This window comes from Euprymna scolopes, chromosome 28, assembly GCF_053919585.1.
Source record: "Euprymna scolopes isolate OS-2025 chromosome 28, ASM5391958v1, whole genome shotgun sequence".
Lineage (NCBI taxonomy): Eukaryota > Metazoa > Mollusca > Cephalopoda > Sepiida > Sepiolidae > Euprymna > Euprymna scolopes.
This window is the reverse complement of record NC_136509.1, coordinates 13437122-13459385: the sequence shown is the minus strand read 5'-3', so window position 1 is coordinate 13459385 and position 22264 is coordinate 13437122. Positions and strand designations below refer to the sequence as shown.

General features: G+C 32.9%; 1 protein-coding gene across 6 annotated transcripts in view; it reads right to left on the bottom strand.

Annotated features, from left to right (window-relative positions):
• The window catches only part of LOC145249474 (protein FAM13A-like), a 388341-nt gene that overhangs the window by 145110 nt on the left and 220967 nt on the right, over nt 1–22264 (bottom strand). For 5 of the 6 annotated variants that reach the window (XM_080111053.1, XM_080111056.1, XM_080111054.1 and 2 more), the window contains one exon: nt 19685–19868. In XM_080111053.1, coding sequence (XP_079967179.1) covers nt 19685–19868 — 184 coding nt within the window. Of the gene's footprint in view, nt 1–1400; nt 1546–19684; nt 19869–22264 lie in introns of those variants that run through there. The other variant, XM_080111058.1, reaches the window with a different exon arrangement.

The following is a 22264-nucleotide window of genomic DNA, read 5'->3' as shown; positions in this document are numbered from 1 at the left end:
ATTATCTTACCTTATTTTTAACAATAACAAGGACCCATGGCATAGAGGATTAAGTACTTGGTAAAATTCAGTATAAAGTTACACTTTTCTAGAAGTTGAAGGACGATACTAAAAAAAAATTGCAATTATTTTATCTATGACTGAGTAGAAACAGTCATAGCTGACGGAACGAGAACATGCTACCTCCATGGATTAAATAAAAGATTCCGTTCAAAATTCTGTACGGATTCCTCGTGTTGGATAAGATACACCTGAAGAAGGTCGGAGGTTACATCGACCGAAACATTGTGAAAATAACACTCAAGATGAGAACAGTAGTCCGAATAACACAATCCTCATCTCAAGAATTCAGAAACAAGATAAAACATTCAACAACTCTGGTTCCTGATCCTCAATTTGAGTTACTAGTTTTGCCCAGGGCTCCACGGGTATTACTTCCAGGTATTACTTCCTCTTTTGATAGACAGCAAAAGAATTAGCCCACTCCATCCCTATATTCCTCATCACTGCTGTCCTGAGGCATCCCTATCAGGAATGTAGACAGGTCCAATACAGGTTGTTTACTTTATCAGCTTTGGACATTACCGTACATTAAACATGAACTTTGCATCATATCCGGCCCTTGTGGGGAGCTGGATAAATAGCAACAGTTATAAGAGGGATTGCATAACAATTCATAACAATTATTGAGCAAACTAGATCTAATTTATACACACACACACACACGCACAAGAGTAAAATAGTAGATATAAAAATATATATCTAAATATTAATTTACTTGTCCGTACATCCAGTGTCACAAAAAAAAAAATATCATTGCAAACATTAATTAATGAAAAACGAATTACCTTCCTTTATAGTCGCTCTTTATCATTTAAAAATCATTAAAACCATTTCCTCTCAAAAAATTTAAAAAAAAAAAAAAAAAAAATGGCTGTTTACGGTTTCAAATCGGATATTTTATAATTAAAAAGAAAACGGGAGTCATCTTGAGAAGACTAAGTTTTTTTTATGATTAGAGTTTCTCTTTAAAATAAAAAAAATGTGCAAGTGAATTGTCATCTGTTGCTTTATTTTAAAAAAAAAAAGTGTAGTGTTAAATTTTCATTGAAAAATCTACATTTTTTTTAAATCAATTCTTTTTAGCTTTAAAAGCTTAAAAAAATTTGCTAAAAAATTGTTTAAAATTTGTCAGGGTTTTTTTTTGTTTTAATTTTATTTGTTTTTAAAATTTTCAACTACCGTGGAATTTCCACAGTTTTTTATGATATTTATATATTTAATTATATGTGAGAAAAGTTTTGGTATGAAATAATCCAACAAAAAGGATTGATATGCCATGAAAAACCAGAAAACTAAATATTCTAAGTGAAAAAAGATAAAATGAAAATCAAACTCACCAGAATAGATTGGCATGCAACATGATTTAGTTTAAACTAACAGACTGTTTTTATTTTTACTCTTTTGTTTTTTTAAAGAGAAAAAAAAACAACACAAAAACAAAAAATAAAAACCTTAATTACACATGAGCCTAAACTTGGTAAGGATTAATACGGTTAAGAGAAAAAAAAAAAAAAAAAAAAACTTGCCCGGGTTTTCCTTCTAAAGAGAGAGAGGACAGCTCTTTAACCACAACAATTGTGACCATTGGTTAAGTGTTGTTGTCAATGGTGACAAGACCCACCCACTACCAAAAATAAAAAAATAAATAAAAATTATATAAGTGGTCAACAGTGGCCACTTAAACTGACATTTTTCTTAATAATAGACAAGTTTTTGCCACCCCCTCTCCGACTTCAGCAGCCCATGAAGGAACATTGCATAAGAAGAAACACTTCCAATCTATATTTAAAACAGATGAACATGAAAACAAACCCACAAAAGACGCACACAGAGTAAATGTGTATGAAAACACATGCCTGCAATGTTCAAGTTAGATAAATAGACAAACAATAGGTACGTGCAAAATGAATGCCGATGCTCAAAATGTATGAACATTTTGAGCCCTTTCTTTACTTAAAAATTCAAAAATCAAGAAATTAACCAATTTTAATGAAAGTTTCAGTATTTATCAAATAAAGATCACCAAATATAATGAACACATTTTTTTTTATTTGAATCTTAGTAGAAATGTATTATTTTGTTTAAACAAAAATTACTTTAAGTTATGCTTTTCAGTAGTACAAAAAAAAAATTAATGAATTTTTTTTTAATGAAAATAAAGCATTATAAATTGTAACAATAAAAAAAAGAAAAATTAACTTTTTCAAGAGCATTACAAAAAAACCCCCTAAAGTCCATATTAATGAAATCAATATAACTCGAAGAAAAATTAATTTCTCAAACTACTGATATTATCATTGAATTAAGCATTGTTTATTCAATATTTTTACATACAAAAATTGCAAAAAATATTTCCATTTTTTTTTTAATTACATGTTTCACATAATTTTTATATGTAAGATTCTAATAGTTTCCTTGCTTGAATGAATGTGAAACTTTTGGCATAACAATTTTTATATAATCTTGAAAAATAAAAACTTATTTTTAAATTTAAAATCAGAAATGCAGAAAAATAATTGAATTAAACATGATAAAAATTATACAAACGTTCACAATAGGAATGTATGGGGGAAAAAAAAAAAAAAAAAAAAGAAAACCAGCATTCCTATCTCCCTCCAACTACCCAACGTCATTTTCATACAGCGTTTTGACTGACATTTTGGGCTTCTGTAAAATCCACACAGACGACTTTTGTTTGCTTTTGCTTAAGCGAAGCTAGAATCTCCTGCTTTTGGGGGATTAATTAAGCTATTTGTTGTACAAATAACGTGTTTTTTTAGTACTTTCAATATCTTAGGATTTACTAATTATCTTTGCAATAGACCCAGAAAACTAATATTTATCTTCAAAAGGATTTTTACAATGAATTTATTTAACTTCAAAATTTAACTGAATTTGTCAGCTTCCGAATTTTGCCGTGACATTTTTCATTATAACTTTTTCTTTTCACATGTACAAATATTTTTCTCCTCCTTTTGGAAATTAACTTTAGGCTTTAATCTTTCAAATACAATCAACAAGTAATCGGAAACCTACAAAATTCCGAATTTGTTGGATTATTATCTCCCCTTCTTACTTTCTTCTATGTAGTCTTTTTAATACGATCACAATAAACGCCTGTTGCGATAACAAAAAATCATTTGCAAAAAAAGCTAAAATACCAAATGCTGAAAAAATCTTAGACTTGTCAGACCCCAGGGAACACCATTGGTTTTGGTAGTGAGCAATCACTGATAATTAATGACTTGTGTGGAAACTCCTAGTCAGTAAAAGAATAGTCTCTATATCTATAAAAGTGAAAAGTTAAAATTTATATTACTTATTGTGATCAAACTATCCTCATCTTGAGTGTTATTTATGCAACAATTAGTTTGGCCTTTGACTGTCTTCGGGCATGTTGGTTGTTGTCTTGGAAAAGAAAGGAGAAAAGTTACTGATTCCGTAGATATTTTTGTATTCTTGGAGTTAGTCTCTGTGCAGTTTCGTATGTGTGAAAAGAAAAAGAAAAAAAAGAAAAAGAAAAGAGAAAAAAAGAAAAGAAAGAAAAAAGAAAGAAAAAGAAAGAAAAAAGAAAAAGAAAAAAAGGAAAGAAAAAAGAAAAAGAAAAAAAAAGAAAAAGAAAAAGAAAAAAGAAAAATAAAAGAAAGAAAAAAGAAAAACAAAAGAAAGAAAAAAGAAAAACAAAAGAAAGAAAAAAGAAAAAAAAAAAAAAAAAAGAAAAAGAAAAAAAAAAAGAAAAACATGAAACAGACCAACTCGAAGAATACAAAAATATTTACGGAGCCAGTAACTTTTCTCCTTTCTTTTCCAAACAGCAACCAACATGTCTAAAGATAATCAAAGGCCAAACCGATCAAAACGTTGCACAAATAACACTCAAGATGAAAATAATAGTCTGATCAAAACAAATAATAAACTCAATCAGCCTTCACCCCAAATTCAGAACTGTAATAAGAAAATTTAGTTTCAAAATTTTTAAAATTATTCAGGTTGAGAGAAAATTAAATGTAAAAGTTATTTTTTTTATATTTTACTTCTTTTCAATTGCTTGGCTGCTAACTTTAGTGATGGAAGAATACCAATATTTTTTTCTGATCCCAATACAATTACCGATTCTGTTCCGAATTCTGGGCAGCAGTGATTAGGTACCACTGGTTAAACACAATGTCAATACACTTAACATAATGACGATACAATTCCAGTTACGTTGTTGACTAAAATGAAATACACCAGGAAAAAAAAAAAAAAAAAAAAAAAAAAAAAAACTAAAAAAGACAAAGTTAAAAACATCCTCTTTTGAAGAGTGTGAAGGAGTTTAATTTTAGAAAGCAAATATTTCTCATCAATCAGAAACTTTTTGTCCACTGATAGTCATCTAATTTAAAAAAAAAAGAAAGTTTCACAAATCGCAGGACTACGCTTATTCAGTCTAGACTATCATAACGCAAGTGCAGTTCACTCCACCTACAAAACAGCACAAATAGTGGCCATGCTAAGAGACTGCCAGGAAGAAAGAAAAAAGAAAAACAAAACTTTAGTAAACACATTTCCACACACTTGAAAACAAATAACGTAATTACTTTAAGTGTACTTTTAACAAAGAAACTGAGCGATCTAAAAATAGTCGGGCTTCATTAACTTCAAATAGCTTAATAAATTAACAAGATGACTTCATGTATACGTGCGTGTTTCTTACATCAATCTAACTTTGATAATTACATATTAAATTTTTTTTTTATTTACTATTAATTATCAAAATAAAAACGTAATATTTCCAAATTTTTTAGATGAGGATTGATAATTTGTATTATTTGGATTACTATTCTCACCAAGTACTTGATAAAATTTAGTTATCGTGGTGGTAAGTCCTGGCGTGACTTGAGATGTTTTGAGTTAAGTCAAAATGATGTTTTATATGTCCGATTACAGTTTTTGGTGTCTGTCAAACGGGTGTGTAATAAAAAGGAAAAACAGGAATTCACTGTTGGAGGGGGGGGGGGATTGGCAAATAAGAAAAAGTTAAAAGCAAAAAATTTGAAAGAAAAAAAAAAAAAAAAAAATTCAATTTTATTTTGAATAAGTAGCAATATTTACTAAAAACAATTTCACACTTGTCTGGTATAAATGCTTTCTTAAATGATGTTGGCTGCTACAATTTCACTAACTCAGCATTTTGGCACTTTTCAATGTTATATGTAAACTGCCCAGAACATTTTGCCGAAAGTGCAGTTCTTATTCTGCATAAGTACAGGACAGAACAATAAAATTGTTACCCAAGAAAAGATGATATGATTCTGTTTGATGAAAACCAGTTTTTGTTGCAGACCATCTATAAATTGGTCAGTTGTGTACAAATCCCAAGCGTGATAGGAGCTTTCTATCATATATGAAAGTGACACAACGTTCAACGAGCGAGATCAGAGATATGCTGCTGTACAACTCATACTCTGTACTGATCAAAGTTATGACAACAGGACCATTACCAGCACCCTCAAAATGCAAATCCGGATGGTTCAATGCTTGAGGGCACAGCTCAATGAAGTTTCCGGCCATGATCATGGTCTTTGGTATGGTTTCAACTGAGGGTCACATCATGCCACTTCACATCTTCAAAATTAGCTTGAAAGTAAATGCCAAAGTATCTGAATGTGTTGAAGAGTGTGGTGATCCCTGGGTGCAATCGGGTGGCTGCTGGTAGACCCCAGGTATGACAGCTGGACTTGGTTCCGGCCAACAAGTCCAAAGAGACCCAGTCTTGGCTACGGCTTTGTACCCTTTTCTGACTGGCCTTCCTTCTTCCCTGACCTGAACCCACTGAACTACTTCATTTGGTCATAGATTGAGTATATCATCAACATGACCTCCCACAACACCAAACCCAGCCTGATCACTGTAATTTCCAGTTCCGGATCTGCATGGGGGCATTGATTGAGGCTGAAGGCGACTACATTGATGTAGCTCTATGTAATCAAGTTACCCGAATTGATTTTTTCAATATACGTTTTCAATATACGTTTTAAAATAAAACTATAATGCCGTTTTGTTTAAGGTGACATCGTTCCACCCTGTGCCTATAATCAAAACCTATTTTAATTAGCCGTGGAATTTCCATGTGTTTCACTAGTTGAGATAACTGCAGCAACTGTTACAGACGGCCAAGAATTTATGGGCTTGGCTGCTATTCAAGTAGAATGTTAAATACACACCAATTCTCATACAATATGATATTTAAACAGCGTGAAAAGAATTAACATTTTTTTTTATTAAATACAAGAATGAACACAACATCTGAAATGTGTGAACGACACATCTAAAACATTCGACATCATAAAATAGCTGCCTACAAGTATAGTATCTTATATATAAGTCTCTTACATTACGCATAGATTGGTCATTTCAATTAATAAACTTTAACAGGAAGTAGCTATCTATACCGGCATTACCTGGGTGGAAAAATTATTCAAAATATATGAAAGCAAAATGCATTTTGGTTATTTCCATTTAATAACTAAGAAATTGTTTTTAAATAGGATTTTCAAATTTAAGGGGAGGTAAATAATTGACTTTTTAAAAATTAACTTACATTTATAGAATAAAAAAAAAAAATAGTTAATCAAGTTAATAGTTTGTGTTACCCACTCTATAATAAAGACCAACACACAGGCATATATATTATTTTATTCAATTTAGGTAAACAAAATTAAGATTTGTTACGACAATAAATCTATTGTTTCAATCTAAAAAGATCTCATCAGTCATCAGGTGACTGAAGCCTCAGGTCTTCATCAAGGCCAATCTCTTAAAAAAAAAAAAAAAAAAAAAAAAATTGGAAGGCTTTTGTTTTAAAAAGACTGGCCTCAATGAAGATTTGAGGCTTTGGTCACCTGATGAGATCATTTTGAATTGAAACAATAGATTTATTGTTGCGACCAATGGTAATTTTGTTTGCCTAAATCAAATAAAGTAATATCTTGCTCTTTTTATTGAGCACCATCAACAACCTCATTAAAGTCAATGGTTTTTACTTTTGGATATTTTTAACCTGGAATATATATATTTTATTTCCTTTAAGTAAATACAGTCATATCTTGCTGCGATGAGCAGACTGTTTTGATCATTATTAATTTCATCAGGAAAGAAAAAATTTTGAAAATTAGAAAAAAGTTGAAAAACTTGTCATAATTTTAGGAGAAAATATTTTGCAAGGTCTAACGTGTAGCATGGTTTAAAGACCTTAAGATTGTTGAACCATGCTACACATTAGACATACGTTATGAATACATGGTTCGTACAGATTTTCAATGTTCATTCTCAAGGACTTTTCAAAGTTCTTCAAGACCTTCTCTAGACAAAATTCAAGTTTTCAAAACAAAATTTGGGGTTTGTTTTCATAGCGATTCGAAAAAGTGATAAAAAATCAAATATATAACAAATGTTACCATCTATCTATATATATAAAAGCAAAACTGTATGTATGTATGTATGTTTGTTTGTTTGTGTGTCTGCTAAATACTTTCGACAGACAGAACAAAAATTCACAAACTTGGTCTCATATGAAAGTCCCATCCTTCGCCCGACAAATATCGAAAAATTGGCCAAAAACGTTAATTTTTTCATCCTGAAATCAACACTTTTCTACAGGGTGGGGTTAACAAAAACCGTCCTCTCATGACGAGATCGGTTCTACGCATGTGTCAGATGACGTCATAACCTGATTTAGTTTAAATATCTGAAGAACTGACACAATTTCATGTACGTCGTGTTAGCTCAGTTGGTTAGAGCATTGGGTCATTATCTAAACGTTTTGGGTTTGAATCGTGGTGTGAGATGTCTTTTTTTTTTTTTTCGATTTTTTAAATGTAAATATTGAAGCAGGGTTATTTAAGCCATTTTTCACGTAACGTCCGTTTTTCTGTTTTTTTTTTTTGTTTTTTTTTTTACTTCGCTTATTCTTAGGTTTTCATTAACACCCCCCACCTACCCACACACACCTCCAAACACTCGGGCAACGCTGGGTACCCCCCCCCCAGTATATATATAAAAGACAAAATGTGTGTGTGTGTGTGCATTTTTTGAATAGGTCCAGCAAAGGCTTTTTTCAGGGGAGCGCTTGGTGGGTTCACTCATCCTTAAAACTTTATATGCTCTGTAGATTATAATATCCAAGATTTACGAAACGAGCTCGCATTTATCTTGAATTCTGGCGACTTTTACACGCTATTTTTGAGATTTTTTTTCACTCGCCGCATGTTTCTTTGGGTTTTCAGTATAAAAAAAGTGAAACTGAAAATTGAAGTCTGTTCTCGGCCTTTCGTGCAAAGACATCCAGAAAGAAATAATGCTGGACCTCCCCCCCCCATCATATCCGACAATTGCTATTCATTTGAACACTCCCCTTTTTTAGGGGAGCTGTTTTCCCCAATATTTTGGCGAGGGAAACAAACAAATATGCAGAAACTGGCTTGCATCGCAAAAGTTAAGTCGCATGATGTTTGACCTCATTAAATTCACGCACCTATCATTTTCCTTTTGAATCATTGAATTAAAACAGTTTTCACTTCCTCTCATGTCGTGGGCAAGATGTCAGGGTTCCCCCCCCCCTTTTTTTTTCTCTACCTTCGCCTAAAGGCTTTGGGTTCAAGCCTACCTTCCTACCAAAAATTTTTATTTTTCTCTTTCACCTCCAAAACACCCAGGCAATGACCCCCCCCCCCCCAGCTAGTAGCCAATAAAAGTTACTTTGCAACCTACCTGCATCATATTTTTGTGTTTTTAAGTAGTTTTAAATGCTTTTTATTTCATTTTAAATATTGACTTTATGGGTTTTAATTTCTGACCAAGATGGCTGCCATTTTGTCCATTTTTTTTGGGGGGGGGGCTTAGCTGGCCTAATTTTAAATTATCACTATGGGAGGAGGGTTGGTTGGTTGGTTGGTTTATTGGGGTTTCACGGCATATCAACCACTGTGGGTCATTTAATGCCAAGCTATGTATTTAGTTGAGATCATTTTTGTTGTTTGGATCACTTTGTAGTTTTATTGCATATTGTGTTATTAATTTCTGCCATCTTAAATGTAGAGGGGGTTCATTGGCTTCTATGTATGGGTGATGTTTAATATGCTCCCAGACTAAGTCTTAATCCTGGATTTTGTATGGTTAATAATTTTTGGAGATAGGATTTAAGGGTGGAGCTATATGTGATGCATCCATAATCTAATTTTGATCTTATGTGTGCCTGGTATATTTTTAACATTGTCTTGGTCTGCTCCCCAGTCTGTTTTTGATATTACTTTTAAAATTTTCATTGCTTTTTGGTATTTTTGCTTTAAGTTAGTGATATGCTTATTGAAATTAAGTTTATTGTCCAGTGTGATACCTAGAAATTTTGTGTTATGCTATTGGGATTGGGTTTCCTTGTATTTGTAGTTGTGGGTCCAGATGATATTTTTGTTTTCTGCAGAAATGAATACAGACAATTTTGTTTTGTGCCAACTTGAATCCATTTTTATCAATCCAGTTTTCTATTTTGTTTAAGCATTGCTGCATCTTTCTTTCAATTGTTGTATTTAATGCAGAATATGCAATTGAAAAGTCATCTACAAATAATGACCTTTCAAATTGTGTAATTTCATTTATTTTAATTAAGAAAAAGGTGGTGGATAATATACTACCTTGTGGTACTCCTGCTTCTTACTCATATTGATCTGATAGGTTTCCTTGTCGTACTTTGTAGTATCTTTGAGACAGGGAGTTTTGTATAAATATTGCCATATTTCCTCTTATTCCCATATTGTGTACGTCTCTTAGAATTCCATATCTCCAGGTTGTATCCTAGGCCTTTTGGATGTCAAAAAAGACTGCCACCACGTGGTGTCCATGTACGAAACTGTCTCTAATAAATGATTCTAGTCATACTATTTGGTTGTTTGTGCTTTGTTTTTGTCTATATCCACTCTGATATTTTGATAAGAGGTTGTTTTTTTCCAGGTACCACATTAAGCGGTTGTTTATCATCCTTTCCATAGTTTTCGAGAGGCAGCTGGTTAGGGCTATGGGTCTGTAACTGGTTGGGTTATTTGCATTTTTATTTGGTTTGGCAATTGGTATGATGGTTGATTCAAACCAGGATTTTGGTATTTCTCCTGTGTTCCATATTTTGTTATATATGACAAGTAACAGTTTCAAAGATGACCCTGGTAGTTTTAGGAATTGATAATGTATATCGTCTGGGCCTGGAGTTGTACTTTTGTTTATTGCTCTTTTTAGTTCTTTTATGTTGAATGGTATGTTGTATGTTTCTTTGTTATTAGTTGTAAAATTAATTTTTTCTCTTTCTGCTGTTTCTTTATGAATTTGGAATGATGTTGAATACTGTTTGTTTGATGAATTTTTGTAGAATTCTCCAGCTAGTAAATTAGTTATTTCTTTTGTTTATGCATTTTGTTCCATCACTTTTAATTAAATAGTTTATTATGCTATTTTGTGTTTCTTTTCCAGCTATTTTCTTTATTATATTCCATGTTTTTTTTAGTTGGTGTTTGGTTGTGAAATAGTTTTTCCTGGATGTTTTTTTTTTTGCTTTGTTTTATGGTGTATCCTGCTTTGGCATGCATTTCTCTATATTTTTGTAAATTAATTGTTGTAGGGTTTTGTTTGAATTTTTTAAGAGTTTTTTTTTTTTTTCTGTCTTTCTTTGGCTGCTTTTTTGCCGGTTTCATTAAACCAAAGGTTTGATTTTTTTTAAGTTTTGGATATTGTTTTGGTGGCAATATTGTTTAAGGTTTGTATAAAATGTTTTAGTGGTTCTTCTTTATTTAGAATGTTCATGTCTAATTCTGTTCTGCATAGATTGGTAAATGTTTCCCAGTTGGCTTTATGTAATTTCTATTTTGGGACTTTTTCTTCTGGTATTTTTTGATTACTTTTAAGTATGATGGGATAGTGATCACTTCCGTGTTGGTCTTCTAGTACATTCCAATGGAAGTCCATATAAATGGATGGAGTGCATATTGTTAAGTCTATTGCAGACATGGATCCATTGGCAGGGTGCATGTAGGTATTTTTACCATTGTTTAGTATACATAGGTTTGTCGTATTTAAAATTTCATTTATCATATTGCCTTTGTTGTTGTTTTGATTACTTCCCCAATTGTTGCTGTGCGCATTAAAATCTCCCATTATTATAAATGGGGGTGGGAGTTGGTTAATTAGCATGTCTATTTCTTTTTTTTTTTTATTGGCTGATTTGGTGGAATGTATATGGAGCAGATTGTGATTTTGTGGTGTAGGTTAGCCGTTAGTGCTATTGCTTGTAGTTCAGTGTTTAATTGGAGGATTGTGTGATGTATAGTATTTTTAATTAGTATGGACACTCCTCCGATTGCTCTATTTGTTGTGGATATATGGGTTTTGTCATACATGTTATATTCTTTGAATTTTTAGTTGTGATTTTCTTTGAGTAGTATTTCTTGTAGACATATTGCTGCTGGGTTTTATTTGTTGATGATTTCTAGTATTTCTTCATGATTAGGTTTTAGTCTTCTGCAGTTCCATCATTGGAATGTTTTTTGTTATGATTTGTAAGGTTTTGGGTATTGTTTTTATCTATTTTTATTTTATTTTTTTTCTTATTTATCGTCATTTATAGGTTCATAGGGTAAGAGGAATATCTTGATTCCTCAGTCTCCATGACTTATTGGTTTTCGAGTCCTAGAGGCACAGTGTTTTTTTGTTTATCTCTACTTTTGGATTGTGAGCGCGGTCGTGGTTGTGGTGTGTTGGGGAGTTTAGGTTCATGCACTGAAGAGGTTGTTTCGCTGTTCCGCCGGCTCCTTCTTTCCAGGGGGATCCTTCGGCATGTCTACCTCTTTCTGAACACCCAGGAGACTGTCTTTTGACCAGGAGAGTGAATGTGACCTGTCCGTTGAATTTTTCTTTTCTACTATTTTGTTTCTTTTTTCCTCAGTTATGTTTTTTGGTGTTTGCTTTTTGTTGTTTTCTTTTTCAGCTAAAGGGGTTGTTTCTATTGGGTGCGGTGTTTGGGTTTTTGGTTCCAGTGAGGTTTTGTTTATATTTATTTTTTTTCATTTCTTTGTGTTTATTAATATTTTGATTTGGTCGGTGAGGTCTTGGATTTTAATGTCTAAGTTTGTTGTGTGATAATTGTTGTCGTGCTTATTAGTATTAGGAGTATTCTTTTTTGTTATTTCTGAATATTTAATTGTTTCAACTTTTGTTTTCTTGCTTCTGGGTAGGTGACGTTTAGCGTGTATTTAATTTTCTTAATTTCTTTTTCTTTTTTCCAAATTTCAGTCTTTAGAGTAGGCACTGTAATTTTCTTTACAGTTGGCACATTTGGGAGTTTTTTGACAGTTGGTATGGTTGTCATTTTCTCCGCACCTTCCACATACTGGGTGGCGTGTGCATTGATTCTGATGGTGGCCAAATTTTTGACATTTGAAGCAACGCAGTGGGTTGGGGATGTAAGTTTTGATTTTCAGTTTCTCATGGGCTATTTTTATTTCTGGTGGGATTTTTTGTTGGTAAAAGGTTAGTGTGTGTGTGTGTTTATCATTTCTCCATTTTTTTTTTATTTGAATTCGTGTAATATCTGTTACGTTCTGTTCTTTCAGATATGAACGTATTTCGTCAGTGAGACAAAGTGAAAATTCATGGCTTTTTACCACTCCTTTGCATGTGTTTAGTGTTTTGTGGGGGTATATTTTTATTTTTATATTATCGAAATGTTTCCATTTTAGGAGTTCATCCGCTTCTTGTTTTGTGAAGATTTCTATTAGCAGAGTGCCATTTCTTAATTTTTCAACCATTTTGGGTTTTTTATTTTTAGATAATATTTTCTCTATCTTAAAGGGGGAAAGTTTGGTTAATGGTGTTTCTTCAGTGGATTCCATTATTGTAAAATTTGGATATATATCTTGTTCCTCAGTCGAGTCACTATCCAAAGTATCTAGCAGTCTTTTTTTACTTGGTGTTTTGTAACTCATTAGGATTGTTTGTGGGTTCATCATTCCTGCTCCCCACCCACCTCGGAGCCCTATGTGGGATGCGCACAGGGGGGAAACCCATTCGCCCTGGCTACAACAGGGTTATAGGAATGGTATACTTGCATATGTAACACCAAAGAGGGACCACATCAGATCAGTAGGGTCAATGTGACGGTTTTTTTTGTGTTAAATGTAATATTCAATCTCGGGTGAACGCCGGTTACAGAAAAAAAAAAAAATTTTTTTTTAATTAATATTTTTGTGTGTCAAAATCTTGTTGAAATACCATACGGTCGGGGGATAAAAATAGAAATCGCATGCTAAACTTCAAAGCGAAAGATTACTTAAAACATTTTTTAACCAAAATACGCTCGCGTTTGAACTAAACGAGCCAACACAAAATATTCTGAAACAGAGATTTGAAATGTCGGTCGGCTTGAAATGTGGTGTTTGACAGGTGAAATGTCGGATCGTTTTTGATCTGAGAAACACACACACGAAACAGATCGGGCCTGATAAAAGAATTAATGACGTCAGCCCAAGGTTCGACATGAAATACTCAATCTGCTGATGCACAAAGGACTTCAAAAGCAAGCCAGTGTTTATTTCCAATTATGACTTATCTAAAAATGTCTTTTGGCAAATTGTTTTGGGCGCTAAGGGAATTCTGACATGTAAAGAATATTTTTTTTAAAAATCACACGGATGTTTTTACAAAACAAATAATTCAAAGAGGAAAGAAGATCAAACGGATATTTTTAAATAGATGAAATCTGGTGATCTATTACAAGCTAAAAATAATATTTCCTCTGATTATCAGTTGATAATATGGAAAAAAACCATTATCGAGAAGGCAGGGTCAGGCAAGTTGGGGAGGAGTCAATTTGATTTTGGAAATTGGGGGCGGGAAAATAATACCTGCCACAGGCCAAATTGACCAATGAGAAGGAATCAGGTGGATTGTTATCAATCAATTTGATTGGTCGAAGACGAACGTAGGCGTCGTCATTATTCAAGGGTTTTACTATATAAGATCTGTAAAACTCGATTTTATCAGATAGGAGATAGAAGAAGAGAGAAGACAGAGAGAGATCTCTGGAGAGACATAGATAAAGGTCTCAGCAGAGGAATCCAGCCACCCAACTTCTCTCTCCCCCTCGCTGGTTGCCAGAGAGCTCAATTTGCAACTTAATAGAATTCAGAGGACCTAGGAAGAGACCAACCAGAACACCATAACGATAAATACAATGGTCCGCGACTCCGACCGAGTATTTCAACAACAAGAAGCTCATTCACAAATCTAATTGCTTGCTTCCATTTAATCTCCAATTGTACATACGTCTGTAGATAATCATTTATGAATTTCCTAAATACATTATATATCAACCAACCTCCGGAGTTTGTTTGCTGATGTGCTGTTGTCCCATGTAACTTTATTTTTTTTACTTGCCACTTGTGACCCCGTTCCCGTCAACGAACACCCAGTCAACAGGACGACCAACTAGACGATCAAGAAGAACAGGCCTTGAGGACCATGCAACCGAGAAGAGTCCTCCAACGCCTTGACGAGAACTCACTGGGTGACGCGACGTACCAACGGTTGGCAGACCTGGTTGCCCAGTCGACATAATTAATTACCCGGTGACTAGGATAGTCATAATTGGGCATCGACCCAGGGTTAAGATTATAACTGGGCCGCGATCAGAGGTTTAAGGTCGTGTAAGGTCACGTGTAAGGTCACACATATAATGTAGACTTCGAGCATTTGTGTTTCTTAATTTTTCTCATCCAAGTAGAAAATGGGAAATATTAGAGGAAAACCGCCCGTCTAGCCCAGTAAGGGCCAAAGTGGTGTGTTGGGAAGTGGGATAATAAAACCTGACCTTCAAGTCTCTCAACCACCAGGATCCCGTCCTAATGGCATTACGGGTCGCTACCCACAGCCAACAGGTAGCTCCATTGAGGGACTTCTACTCTCTGCAGGGGGGGCAGTCGGTATATTCAGGGTCTAGTGGAATTTTGATAGATTTGAAAATTTTTTTATTTCCAATTGTTTTCTTTAAATATTTATTTATGGATTTTAGCTTGATTGTTTTTATCATTTTGGTTGGTATTTTTAAGTTAGGGAATCAGTAGGGAAGTAGGGGTGGAATGACAAAAAGAAAAAAGAATGTGGGGGTGGGGGGAAGGGAGAGGACTGTTTTTGTTTTTGCAGAACATATTTAAGTTTTACAAAAGAGGATAGAAAACAAAAACAGAAATTTAATGTAGGTGCATTTCGTCTCAAGCCAAAAGACAGCCTGATCTAGTAGCACCAGTATGGGAGGAGGGGGGGGGCTAATGGAGAGCCCCGAGAAGAAGGAGTGATTTTATTTATGATGGTCGCTACTACTCCTCCCCTCTTGTGCCCCTACTCCCCGAAAAAATTAAATTATAAATGAGAACAAAAATAGACGGAGATTTGAATCTTTATCAAAAACTACTTAAGGTAGTTTTGTGATAAAGAGATGTAACTCTTGTATCCACAATAATATGATACAATTTCAAAAAAATGTATTTCGATTTTATTTTCAATATTTAAATATTTTAATGGTATTTTTTTTATTAATACTTAAAAAATAATTTAATGGCATTTATTTTAATGCTATTTTTAATATTTTGACAAAAAATTTTACTCAACATAAAGAATACAATTTTCAAATCCCTTTCTAGACATGGAAACCATATTTTCAAGGATTTTTCAAGGTAATAGAAATAAGGTCTTTTCAAGGCAAAAATCAAAATTAAAGGATTTTTTTAAGTGTAAGAAACCTGGAATATTAGAATAATTATAGAAGGAACACTGGTGGGAATAATCCACTACCAGTCATTTTTTTTTTTATGGAAAGTGTACACTCCGGTGATGGGACGATTCCAATATTTTACCCCCCCCCCACTCGATTCCGATACAATTACTGATTCTGTACTAAATTACCGATTCCGATTTTTTATAAATCTCTAATTATTTAACTATAAGATTGTTATTTCCCCAGATTTTCGTAAAAACACATGTTAAAGTTTCAAATATTTTCCTAAACATCAGAATACATTTGTAGAGGATGATCTATCAATTTTATCTTCAATGGTAATTTAAAATCAATAAATATTTATTATTTTATCATTATTACCAGCAATGGAAGATTTTACTTTAAACAAAATCAAATAAAAAAAGACAAAAGAATCGTTTTTGGCATCGGAAAATAGGCATCAATTTTTCCGATACCGATTTCGATATCCCCAAAATCTTCCGATTTTTCTGATTCTGATTAATCGTCCCAACACTAGTATATTCTTAATTTTATATTGTATTTAATGTGTTAAATCAATTTGATGTAAAAAAGAAAAATTATGTCGCATTAATCACGGACTTGTTAGTGTGCACATGTCAGCAGATTGCGTGTGTCACAATAAACTTGATTTACACTTTTAACTTTGTCTTTGTGTTGAGGCAATTAAAAAGTAGTTTTAAATCTTAAAAAGTAAATTTATTTTTACACCTGTTACATCAGCTTATGTGACAATGATCAATTTTCAAATCGGCAATTTCCAAATTTCAAATGTTTTTATTTAGGTTTAGCATTACGGCATGTTTGACATTCAAAACGGAGTTTGAAGCCTTGAAACATAGAAATAGAAAAGTAATGTAAAGTTGTCGTACCAGCATGATGTTGACACCAAGAGAGATCGATTATCACCGGCATGCATAATTATAGCTCGACAATGAAAAAAGATGTCTGTAACTTACTAAGGAAGGTTGGAATCAACCAAAATATTTTATTTATATTATTTTATTTTACGAAAAAAAAATAAAATAAATAAACAAACAAATCTCAGAGCATCAAAGATCGTTTTGAAATTAATTTCTTATATTTTCAGTCAAAGATTTATTTGCTAATCTGGGTTACAAAAAAAAAAAAAAAAAAATCATTCTTTGATTGCCAGTGTTTGAAGGCCTTTCAAAACGAATATGGCTAATTTATAAGTGTTTTAATTTAATTCTCGTCAAAAATCATTTTGGATTAATTCATTTATACATTCAAAAGTGATTTCAGAGTCTTTAAACTTAAACAAAAAAATGAAAAAATCATAAAGAAAAAGTATACAAGCTATACTGATTATTAGCAATGTTTATAACAAGAAAAATTAATAAATATTTGAAAATTAAACATTTTAGTTAATAATTCATAACTTTTTTACTTGAAATCTTTTTTACAGTTATTAAAAGCAGATACATTGACATTAATAATAGAATGCAGTATTCGCATATATGAGACTGGGAGAGGGGCGTAAAATACGCTTAAATATGATATTTTAATTTGTCCAGATTTCATATATATATTATAATAGAGTTGTGATTTCAAAAGTAAAAAAAAAAAAAAACATTTGGGTGCCATCAGCTAGAATCAAAACCGAAAGCAAAACTGTAGCATTCAAAACTGGTGACGTTACGACTGTACCAACGTGACACGCATATGAACTGATTAAAAATTATAAATAAACTAAGATGAATATACAAAATGCGTAAGGATTTTTCTAATTTTGACCCCTTTTTGGACCCTTAAAAACTATTTTAACTGGCTAAAGACCACTAATAGAACAGTCCATAAAAAATTAAATCATTTAATGCCATTCTGCATCTTCTAGTTTTGGAAGAGATAGAGTTTGAAATTATGGAGACAGACAGACATATAACGTTTTATATATTAGATTATTTCTTTTTAAACACTTATTATGAAAGATGCAGATGATACTGGCATTTCTGCCAACATTTCAAAGGCTGAAAATGACCAAAATCTGATTTTCTCTCTTCTGACTTTTAGCACATGATGCAATGGAGAAAAGGCTTTTTTCCACAGAACTGTTTATCTGTGGAACACAATACTGCAGGACTATTTCCCAGCTGACTATAAAATGGTAGTTTTCAAGTTCAACAAACAAGTTCTTGTTGAACAATCCTCTTAAATAATTAATTTCTACTCAACTTCCAGCATCACCGATCATCAGTGTTGCCTCACTTGACACTCATTAACTCTTATCCTTGAGCTGCCTCCGGCTTTGATAAGTGGTGACTACAGTATAAAAAAAATATGTCACCTTACTTGGCATTGAATATTTAAAATTTGCAGAGAATTACTATTTTGTGTCACTTATTTTTATACATATAAAAAATATCATTTAACTGTTATTTATTAATTTGCTGCTTAGAACGTAAATTGATTCAGATTATACAACATAGTAACTAAATTAACCAATTTTTCCGATGCATAAAAAATCTTGATTTTCTCGATTCGGATTAATCATCCCAACATGAATATATATATATATATACACACACACATACATATCTCCACACCGACAAATATACATTGCTCTTTATTATAGTGTGACGAATGGTAATATGTGTGCACACGCTTGTTTCCAACTCATGGTATATGGTGTATGGGGGACAAAAGTAGCTTGTTACTTTTAACACCTCAATAATGAAAATCTTCTTTCGTATCACCAACAATGCTTAGATTATTATTTTGCCCCAACTGAAATGAATAGCTATCTTTTAGAGGACATCTCAATAGATACTGATTTCGCCCTTTTGAAAAATTCCAGTAACCTACAATTAGATTTATCAGATGAAACAAAATCATAACGCTTAAATGAAATCACGGATTAAATACATCAGAAAAAAAACAAAAAACAATTTCCATTCTTCCTTTGTGTACCTGGCATAAGACAGAATTTCCAGCTTTTTCTCCTGAACTTCCCATCTATGGAACCATGCACTACTAATATATATATATATATATATCAGTAGACCATGGATGAACATATTACAAAGACACTGCTTCTCGTAATACAGGGTGTTCCAAAAGTCTTGGCACAATTCAAGTCCTCATATCTGCTTAACTATGAATCGTAGCAAGATGAAAGTTTTGCCATTTTAAAGCTGTTTTTCGTATGCCTATTGATCGATTCATTTTTTTTCAGACCCTTATCCTTAATAATTCTCGAGATATTCAATGTCAAAATGTGCCCAAGACTTTTGGAACACTCTGTACAATTCAAATCCAATGTCAATACTTTTCATAAACTGTCTTCGTAGGTGCTGAATTAAATTTTGTACATTCTAATAATTTATTTTTTAAATCCTCTCATAATATTCTTCATGATCTAACTGAAAAATCCATCCATCTCATTAACTCTTACCTTCACATTGGCTTTTACAACAGCAGCAACATTCACCCTAGGTGGGTTGAACCAACCTCCTCTGAAGGAAGAAGTGTCATGGGAAAATAAAATTCACAAATAATCCCTAGTCACACGCATATCCCAGTCAGGGAAGATGTTGACGTTAGGTTCGTGCAGGGAGGTTTTGATGTCCTCCTACATACAGCATCTGGTTTTCTCAAATAGTCACTCATCTGATACTTACCAGGTTCAATGTTGCTTAACTTTGGTGATCTAATGAAAACTGATGTGTTTACGTTATATAGAATAGCTTTTGACCTTGATGAAAAAAAAAAAATTGCATCACACTAGATAAAACAAAAATTTTTTTAAAGTATTAAAATGGTTCAACAAACCTGAAAACGTTTGGTCCAAATACAATGGCTAGCACCATGGGTCCCATTTTGTTCTCGTCCTCATGTTGAGAGACAAGCACGAGGAAGTTCAACAGATACTTTAATAGGTCATAGTTTTCTTCAGGCAACTCATTCAATTCTTCCCTCACTTTTTTTACGTAGTCCTCAGTATTTGTATTTAAGCCTAAAACAAATTTAAAAGTGGAGGGGAAAAAAAAAGGGAAAAAACATGCGTTACATTTTTTTTTGTCAAATGGAAAAAAAAAAAAAAAAAAAAATCCAAAAATGAAAAAAATCTGTGCACTTTATTTTTTTAAATTTCTAAATTCGTCCCCAAAAAAATATACACTACCTGAAAGTACTTCCCTCAAGCTTCTAGGCTTAACATTCACAGAAAACATGAATTAGAACAAATGCATGGAGGTAATTGCAAAGGCTGCTGTAAGAAAGGCGGGATCTCTCTACCATGCTAGAAGATTACTCATAACCTGAGAGTATTCTTTATCTCTACAAAACCACCATTTGCCCATGCATAGAATATGGTTGCCACATATGGGCTGGTGCATCTGCCACTAGTTTCTCGCTCCTAGATAGCATTCAAAAAGAGAGTCGCTAATCTAATAGGTCCCACATTATCAGCCAAACTCCAACCTCTGTCCCATCACCAAAATGCGGCATTCCTGCACCTATGGTACATGTAATTTAACGGTAAGTGCTCAGACGAACTTATAGCACTTGTACCTCCTCGATGTAAATACCCCCAACAAAGTGCTTGTATGAGCTCCGATCTATGGTCCCCCCTTGCCTGACTTTCACGAAAAACACTCATCTAGCTGAAACCACTATCAATAATTTCCCCTACTCTTTATTTGTGCCTAAACCTAAACAAAGATTCCATGAATAAAGCTTCTTTCTTATAATTGCACGCCTGTGGAACTGTTCCGTTTTCCTGCTTTCCAACTGACTACAATATGGTCGTCTTCAAGTTCAATGTAAACAAGTTCTTGATGAGCCGTCCCTTTAAGTAATCCAATTTACCAAATTTACACTTCTAATGATTACTACATTTTCCCTCCGATTGACTAGTGTACACTCATTAGCCCTTATCCTCGAGGGGTCCGCAGGCCTTGATAAGTAGTGACTTCTTTGAAGAAAAAAAGACAAGCAGCAAAATCCCACCTCTACACTGGAGAGATCCCTAGATGCCAAAAAGCTTTCTATTCAAATAGATTTACCCTCGAACTGCTAGACATTGGAATTCCCTCCTGCTTCCCGACTGTACTGACACGCAAAAGTCCAAGTGTTATATAAACAGATATCTTGCAGAAGTAAATTTGAAAATAAATGTTTAGATTTTGATGGGACAGCATGAGACGGTTCAGTGATATCAGATAATGACAGGTGAAATCAGTTTCTTTCATCTGCTCTTAATTGGCGATGTGGGACTATTTACCCAGGATCTAAATTTTAAAAGGTTCCAATACTCAAGTTTATTCATTCGACCACAAAAGTGTGATTGTTTTTTCAAAATATAGTTTTGTAAAAACAGATTTGTGTTTTGAATTCTTCGTACTACTGTTCTCATCTTGAGTGTTATTTGCACAACGTTTTGATCGATATAACCTCCAATATAACTTCAGGTGTACCTTGTTGAACTTGAAAATCTGTCGAACTACATGGAATATAGAACATAACGCTTTCTTTAATCCATGGAATTAGACAGAAAGATTCCAGAGTTCAACAAACTACATCTGGAAAAAAAAAAGGTTGGAAGTCACATGGGTCGAAACGTGCGAATAACACTCAAGCTGAGAATAGTAGTCTGGATAATCCAAATTATAAATCTTCATCTAACAAATTCAGAAATATAAGATTTGCAGTTATTTTACAAATTAACCTCCATGGCTGTCAATATTTGCTTGGTTAAATTCAGTAAAAACTGACAAAGCTAAAAAGCAAACGCAAAGAATCCAACCTGAAAATTGTTGCATCATATTTCATTTTGTAAATTGTTGCTTTCTTTTTCATAACTATTATATTCATTCCATTTTATTGGTTTTAGCATTTAAAAAAAAAAAAAAAGTCATTCTCACAATTTTATTTTTGTAATTTAGTAAGTATTAAATATGCAATTATTATTTTTTGTGTTTTGATATGGTGCGTTACTTTGATGTTTTTGTCTCCAAAATTCAAGAAATGGTTCCCCTATCAATAGGCAAAAACAACTCGTCAATTTTTTTTTTTTTTTTTTTTTAGAAAAGGCTATAGTGCATATGGGTTAGCATGAAAATGAAGAAACAATGAAATGTAAAAATACAATAATTACAAAAAAAAAAAAAAAAAAAATCCACTGCAACAAAGTAAATAAATTAGTGTTTTCTTCTTTTCGGGAACCCAGATTTAATTTTGTGCAACTGCTTTTTGGTTATCACAAAAAAATTGTAAATAAATGTTGAGTCCATTTAGCTCTATGAGCTCCATTGCGTTTATTCGAGGGAACACTTCGAACCTGCTCTTGGTCTACCAAGCTACCAGGATATTTAATCAAACTTCTTGATGTTCTAGATATATTCATGAAAG